Here is an 8,000-nt window from a genome sequence, read left to right on the forward strand (position 1 = left end):
CTGCCTGAACTAAAGTAAGTAGCTATTTCTTATTAGCCTATTTCATCACTTTCCTTTAAACAGGACTGCAGGCTTCTGCATCAGTACAGTTACCCTTACTTTCCATCATACTAGAGCCTGAGCTAGGCTTACCTGGCATTGCAAGTCTAGACTTGCTCTTCGATGATGGAAAGGATGCAAAGCTCAAAATTTTAAATAAAAAGAGCAATTCTTCCCTCAGGGAAAAGCAAAAGGTAGTTTAATTGAGCTAATGCTGTGTGAAAAAGACACTTGCTTTTCACTCCCCCCAGACCTGGCTTCTCTAAGGATTTGAACCTAAAAGCAAATCAACCGAATTCCCTGATGAATCACTGCGGAGCACAGAACAGCTATGTCAAATCTATACCTGCTCCTTTCCTTAATAAACAAAGGTCTTCCCTGAGCAAAAAGCAGGGAATGAAGAATGAATAAGAAAAAAAAAGGTAGAATGGGATGGTAGAAAGGAAGGAAAAGAAAATCTACTAGTATTAAGAATCAAGAGTTCCTTACAGGTGCTTTGTCTTTAAACTTTATGCTCTGTTACAGTTGTTTTCAGCAAGTGAAACACAACTTGTATTTTCTTGCCTTCAGAATCTCTAAATGGCCTTAAGAGGTATGCATCTTGTTTTTGAGATTCTTGTAGGCAAGCACTGCTGACTGAAGGTGTTGTAATGGTAAATAGAAACAGCAGTTACCTATGCTATAAAAGGGAAGAGGCAAGACTGAACTTGCAGCTACAAAGAAACAAGAGGAAAATTTAAAAAGAAAAGCATATAGAGTCCACTTCAGACTGCAAGCCCACTGCTGAAGCAGAGCTCCTGGGCATGCTGTAGTTCACAGTGTAGGGATCTTAGTGTGCAAAACTCTGCTCAGATGAAAGCTGAAATCCAGTGGAAGATACTCTTCAACCACTAAAACATATCCAGTCCTCCACAAACAGACCACAGCTTACACAAATTCCCCTTCCAACAGCTAACAATCAACTGTGGTTATTAGTGCTGTTAATCTGTTCCTAGTACATTGCTAATCGGTGCCTGCTTGTCTAGATAGTATCCATTTGATCATTCATAGTCAAGAACAAGAGGTCCTTAGTTGCCAGCTTCCTCAGCTGCAAAACAGGCTTATTTTTGTACTTTGGTTCTAGATTCCACAGGCACTGAACAGAAACTACTGCAGTTGAGACTAAGAGTATTCCATGCAATTTGGAGGTTTTCCTGCCAATTTCCAAAACAGCTACCTCCTGCTGAGTCTTGGCCTTTCAGCTCTTGCTAGCAGGGAAACCAGGAGTATGACACCTTTCTGTACCTCTAATGAAGCCTGCTTCTCAAAAATAAGTGCTTTGATTTCAAGAGCACCTGCTTGCAAACTACTGAAACTGAGCACTAACTGCCCCACTGCCACAGCTCATAAACAGCCTAGGATTATGGCTCACCATGAACACTAATGCACAGCAGGCTGGAAGTAACAAAAAACTGGCTTTGTGCTGGAAATAAGGAGCCTGAGGATGAGCATACAGGAGTAATGCTGGCTTGTCTGTATGTAGTTCTTTCTATATACGCTTAATATTGTTTAAAAAATGCTTATCTGCCTGAGACAACTCATGCATGTGGAGGCAAACCAGGTGTTAGTTTAAAACAGTAATTTACAAAAACTCTCAACATGTGACATGCAGCTAGACTAACTGTGAGAGAACCAAGCAACCTGCCTCCTTTAGGATACATTTAGAAAGCCTTCAGCTAGAACAGCTTAGTCCATTTTAATGTCTTCCTTCTAATAAACCACATCTGATACTACATAAAAATTCTTTAGGAAAGGTGTTTATCTCTTAGTAGCAACTAGGCTCACAAAAATTTTCATTCTTGGCACTACTGCTTCCTTTCGGTCTAAGATAGATCAAGAACTCTAGTCTCCTGGGTACACGCTCAGATTTCAGAGGCAGCAGATATAGCTGGCTGTATTTTTTTGCCACTGAAAGCACAGAATATTCCTCTAGGAAGAGCTGAAGTCTTTCTAACCTTGAAAAACAATTTTTAACAGTGAAATCTTTCATTCCCACTCAGTTCACATTCCCATGCCTATAAACAAGTTCTTGTAGGTCTAAGAACAATTAAATCCACAAGTGAATACGAATGCATCATTTATTCGAGGTGGACAATTCACATCATTAAAAGTCACAGGTAACAAATCTTATCTTGAATTTGAATCAGAGGTTTATTTTATAGTTTTCAGGGGCAGCTTCAGAGAAAGTAAAATACAAAAGACAAGCAGCACGCATCACAATCAGATGCGGTTGAGGAAAAAACCTGAAATATGAACTCTCAGAATGAAATTTAAACATCAAAAAGAAAAAAACCTGACTTGGGATGAAAGAGATGCATCCTGAAGGCAATCCACGGAATGGCTTCTTCACTTGTTTATTGTTAAAAAAGGATGCAAACCATGGCACAGGCATATCCAACCCTTTCGGCTGCCAGGAAAAGAAAACCTTGTCCTAACATATCCATTGCATAAGTCTAAAGTAACATACAGAAAATTTTCAAGTAAAGGATTGTGGTCTGAAATAAAAATTCCATCTCTTATTTAAAAAATGAGAAGGCTATCTGTTTTTCTTCTCTCCATCCACTGGTTGATCCGTTTCAGAGTCATACTGGTATTTTTCCACACATTTCCTAGGGAACCAGCCTCGTTCTCTTATGCCACCTTAAGACATGAAAAGTTGCATTAACTTGGATCAAAACATGACCCACTATAGAGGAAAAACACACCACTGGAAGAGACATCAAGAGGCCAACTAGGTTATTTTCTTCTCCAAGGCAGGACATCCAAGTCATTCCTAACATCATTGCCCGGGGACGCACAGATTCGTTCCCACTGCCTAAAATGTTTTCAGAGATCTCCAAAGTCTTCTGGTTAGAAAAATCTTTCCTAACACCCTATCTGAATCTTACTGTTGATAACTCAAGTTCACAGCTCCTCTTTCTACACACCAGGGACACAGGAAGCAGCTAACAACCTTCTCTACAGCAGACTTTCATGCAGCTGATGACTATTTGCACATACCCTGGCTTCCTCCTATCTCCTCTTCCTCTCCAGGTAAGCCACCCCAATGCTTTCAGTTTTCCCTTTTAAGTCACATTTTCTAGTACTCTGATTACTCTCATTGGTTTCCTCTCAATGCTTTACAGCTGATCTTTCTCTTTCTTGAGATGCAGTAACTGCCTTTACTTGTAGCAGTATTTCAGCTGAGTCTCTGCCAGTGTTGAGCAGGACAGAAGGATCATGTTATGCATCTGGGAAGCTATATGCTTTTTTTTCTTTCTTGCAAGTGTTGACTCATCTTAAGATTACGACTGACTCTTTTTTCCTCAGAAGAACTCCTACTTAATCATTAATTTTTCCATCTTGTTATTCCTGCCCATTGATAGCATTTTGCTATACATTCCTAACAAACCTCAACCTATTTCTGAAGCCTAGTTCTCCAAAATGCCAATGGTGTTTTGAATTCTAATCCAGCCTCTCAGTATACACCAAGTTCCCCACCCAGACCACATTTCACCTGATTTAAAAAAACACCCAAACATTTGATATAGCAGAGATATCTCCTGCTAATCTTCACAATAAGGAACACAATACAAACTATTACCACACTCATTTCAATGACTCATTTAGGTTTGCTGTTTATTTAAAAGAGTTCATTGGAGCGAGCTGCCGAAGCGCTTCTAGCCCATGAAGGTCTCAGACCTCCCATGAGAAGAATGGACAGTTCCAACATGGTGACTGTTGGCTGCCTCAATTCTGCCAACATAGAATGTACATGCAATGAATTAACAGTTGCTTGGAAGAGACAACAGAATCCAAAGCATTCTCTGGCAGGTAAAACTTTAGCTCAGTCCTAAGGAGAACTAAAGTAAAAAATGTAAAAATTTCAATGCAGGTGGCTGTGATGTTGTCTCTCTGCAGACCAGTAGGAGTCTTTAACGTCTCTGACAGCTGTAGTTGTTAGTTTCGTAAATGTATGTCAAAATCCTCGGAACTGATCCCAAACCAAAGATGTACTGTCTCCTTGTTTTTAAGAGGTACGAAGAGTAAACACAGGTCTTATACGTACATGGGGTGTTTAGGTATGAAATCTGAAAGTGCTTAAGAAAGACCACCACTTAAAATGTTCAAAAAGGAAACCATCACTAACCACTTTCGAGTCTAAACGTTAAACTTTTTCTTACAATATGAAGAAAAACTCCACCTTCCATAAACTACTAGAGGAGTGTTCTTTCAGTCTGACAGCTTCATCCAATGTTATCAAAACTGGCAAGTCTACCAGATGTAAAAACCGTGGATGCGGTTTTAGAGGGGAGAGAAGCTAATGTCAATAAGGTCAGTCATTATACATTTTGAGAACTGAACATGTCATATTGCCCACGTTTCTACAGAGTTACAGAACTGATTTGTAATTTTCAACAGAAAAAGTGAAAATAACTGCTTCATACCATCAGCAGCTGAGTCGAGAATCTTCTCACCATACATCCAGTGTCTGGGGAGGAAAGCATAATAGGTAATTAGATGCCAGAACTCCTCTTTATATTTCTTTTAACCAAACATAAAGGTGTGGAGCCACTAACTTTAAGCCTCTTGTGGCTAAAATCAGATCCCCTTTACTCAGTGCAATTCTAGGTTCTTCAGTGCACGGTGTTGTGAAGAATGTTTTAACGCCTTTAGTCACAGGGCAGCAGACACCACTGTAGTCTTCTACTGCTCGATACCGCACCTACAAATTTGAACAGAACACGGCAATGCATTACTGCAAGGAGTTACGGCCTTGCTGACAGTCTCATACCAAAAAAAAAAAAAAAAAAAAATCAATTCAAGCATACTGTTAGATTTGAGCATAATGACCACATCTGTCAAAGAGACTCTAAATTCTAAATAAACTGCTTAACAATGAAGCACAGTCATCTTTATTATCATGCTTCTCACCATCTGGAAACTAAGATGCAAATGCAAAGAAAGCTAACCGCTAAGTTTAATTAAGCAGAGGTTGCAACACACTGTTTGTGTGGAAACACAAAGTCTTTATTGAATTGCTGAGTTTAAAATCAAGAAAAAGGTCTCAGCAATTACTTACATTTACTTATACTGACATTTCAAAGTCATTTCAGACCAAACTACATAAATACTTACACTTCTTACTCGCTTGTCTGCTTTCTGTTTCAGTTGCTCTATCTATAAATGATTATAAACAGAAATTTAGGCAATGTTTAGTTTAAGAGGACTTGTGTATTCAACACAAAATGAAGTCAGCTATTGAAACCATTCAGCAAACACAAAAAATATCATTAGCATTTAAAACCACTCACAAAAGCGTAACTTTTTAGTCTATCAAAAATGGGAGAATGTTTGACAGAATTCCTGTTTCTTCAGTATGTGCATTACTAGTCACTCTATTTTGATTCTTTAAAAAGCTGGTACATTACTGCAAAGGAAAGCAGGCAATTGGGTAGTGGGGGGGGATTAACTTGAGGTATCACTGAAGATCAATTACCGTCAAACTGTATTGATGACAGCCATCTCTTACTGGCCAGTCCAGGCCATCTCCCTCAGGAATCCCAGACCATGTAAACACTTGCTTGAAGTTCTTCCATTTACTTCCCATGTCATAGGGAAAGATAAAGGTCTCATCCGTTTGGTAGTACTGGATTCTGTCTTTGGCCTGGAAAATAAAGAAATATTGTACACGAAAACATACCCTACAAACTGCAACTGAGCAGCAAATATTAAAAAGGCCAGGTCATAAGCCCTGTATGGCTCCACGAGACCTAAAGGCAAACATTTGGAGGCAAGACCAGTAAATTCCTGCTATACTAACCCAGGCTTTTGAAACTACTTCTAACAATCGTGGCACTTACAAGTGTATCTGGTTTGGGTCCCCCAACCTCTCCTCCCATTTGCTCTTTAACAACAGAGTCAACTGGCTACACTGATTCATCCGCTCCATGCTCAGATTTTTTCTATGGCTTTTTTAAAGACTGATGCCTGACTATTTCTCAGCTACAAACAAAGACTTTCACAGCTCATGATTCTTTGATTAATGAGCATAATTCCACATTGGTAGTGTCTATTCCACCTCTTGCGAACTGCATATACAGGCATGCTCTGAATCTCCCTCATTCTGCAGTCATGAAGTGTTCATTCTTTCAGTGACGATGACATCTAGTGGAGCAGGCACAGAAGAGTTTGTTCTCTTTGTTGTATTAACCTCATTTTTATCAAACACTTCTGTATTACAGTCTGTGCACAGTTTTCAGAGGGGACATATTAGCAGTCTGTGTTTTACAGTTAAAATTTTAACAGACTATCCCAAATTATACTATTTAGTTGTAACTGGGTTTTCTCTCATTTATGTTCCATTGTCTTCAAAGGTCTAATAGGACTAGGATTCTACTAATACAGCTGCATAATCTGCCTTTTGAGCAACCAACAGTAGAGACACAAAGAAACAACCATGTTTCACAAATAATGCAAAATAAATAAACCCCAGTTTTAAGAAAAAAAAATATCTGACATTCAGCCTAGACATGACACATCCAAGGACTGTGGAGAATATTATGCAGCTCAATACTGATGTGTTAACACTTTCAACCAGGCAAAAAAAGAGAAATCTAGAGATAAATCTGGGTTTATGGGTGTTTTTAAACAATCCCTACTGTAGTTGCAAGATTCAAACTCAGTTCAATAAAAAGGGAAGGGGGGGGAATAGGATTTTGTTGGTTTATTCCATAAGAAACATAATCTAAATAACACATATAAGAAAACAACATTCAGAAAACATTTTGCGTTAAAGACTTAGTGACTAAAGAAAGTGCATGCAATTAAAGAATCACTGAGATTGTGCCTAGTCGTGACTGTCTCTTAAAGTTTAAAGCAATCTTACACAATGTATGACAACTAACAACATCAGCAGGGACAAAAAACAGAAGTTCTCCAACTTTTCGTGCTTCCTATTCGTGATTTTTTTTTTAACCGGATACACTGAAGAAAGTTTTGGCCATAATGAAGAGTACGTCGGGAAGCAGAACACCATGACAACAGCCAGACCTTTGCCCTCGGTTGTCAGCCGGTTCCTCTTTTCACAGCCGGCTGCTTTGAAAACGGTGACAGAACGCGAGCAGCGCTCACAGCTACTTCCACTCGCGTGACTTTACCCGGCTGCAGAAGACTCACAGACCAGTTATGACCCCAGGGCATCATTTCCAGAAAAAAGCACCCGTACGTACTTTTAATTAAATAAAACGTGACTTTAACGGCAATCGACCGGTCATTTCTCCTCACCTTAAGCGGACGCACCCACGTCCCTATCCGCGCACTGGCGCCGTTTCACATTTCTGCCCGCCCGGCCGCCCGCGCACACCCCGAGCGCTCGCCGTCACGCTGCCGCAGGAATGGCTGGGAAGAGCGTTCCGGCGCTCCGAGAGAGGAGCTGCCGGGGCTCTGCTCCCAGCCCACGGCCGCGGAGGGGCCAGCGCGCAGCCCCGAGGATAACGGCTCGCGGCCCCGCCACCGCGCGCGCTCCGCGCCGTCGAACTGCGCGCCCAACCAGGGGGCTGCGGGCCCGGGCGCTACCACAGCTGCTGCCCGAGCAGGGGACGCCGCCCGCGCCTTCCTTCCTCCTTCCCGAAGCAACAGGGCCGCTTGAAAGGCGCCTCCCGAGGTCGTTATTCGAGACGGGCGGGAAAAGCGTTATTTGGTCAGTTACTGCCTTATTCTTTTGCTTCTGTCTTGCGACAACCGCCCCCTAGTTTTCTTCCCGGTTAGTTCCGCCCAAACCGGCTGCCGTCACGAGGCCCAACCCGTGTGCTCCCGCCACACCTAACCGGCCGGAAACAGAAACCCGAAAGGGCCGAGGAGACGCTCGGAATCCAACGGCCCCGGGGGGAGGAACCCTTTTTTCCGAGCACCTAGCCAGGGGTGCGGGGGGGACGGTGAAT

At 41.6% G+C, this 8,000-nt stretch overlaps 1 protein-coding gene across 2 annotated transcripts; it reads right to left on the reverse strand.

Annotated features, from left to right (window-relative positions):
• Positions 1 to 2,154: 2,154 nt before the first annotated feature.
• Positions 2,155 to 7,841, reverse strand: LOC142361663 (palmitoyltransferase ZDHHC6-like). 2 transcript variants are annotated; one of them, XM_075423747.1, is made up of 6 exons: positions 7,345 to 7,835; positions 5,558 to 5,725; positions 5,197 to 5,238; positions 4,638 to 4,783; positions 4,506 to 4,549; positions 2,159 to 2,718 (listed from the first exon to the last, which is right to left on the reverse strand). In XM_075423747.1, the coding sequence occupies exons 2-6, from the start codon at positions 5,666 to 5,668 to the stop codon at positions 2,615 to 2,617; spliced, it is 447 nt and encodes a 148-aa protein (XP_075279862.1). In that variant the 5' UTR covers positions 5,669 to 5,725; positions 7,345 to 7,835; the 3' UTR covers positions 2,159 to 2,614. The 2 variants fall into 2 exon arrangements, with proteins under 2 accessions (XP_075279863.1, XP_075279862.1); XM_075423748.1 differs by lacking the exon at positions 5,197 to 5,238 and having other exon boundaries at positions 2,155 to 2,718; positions 7,345 to 7,841.
• Positions 7,842 to 8,000: the final 159 nt, after the last annotated feature.

The sequence above is a fragment of the Opisthocomus hoazin genome, chromosome 6 (genome assembly GCF_030867145.1).
Source record: "Opisthocomus hoazin isolate bOpiHoa1 chromosome 6, bOpiHoa1.hap1, whole genome shotgun sequence".
Classification (NCBI taxonomy): domain Eukaryota; kingdom Metazoa; phylum Chordata; class Aves; order Opisthocomiformes; family Opisthocomidae; genus Opisthocomus; species Opisthocomus hoazin.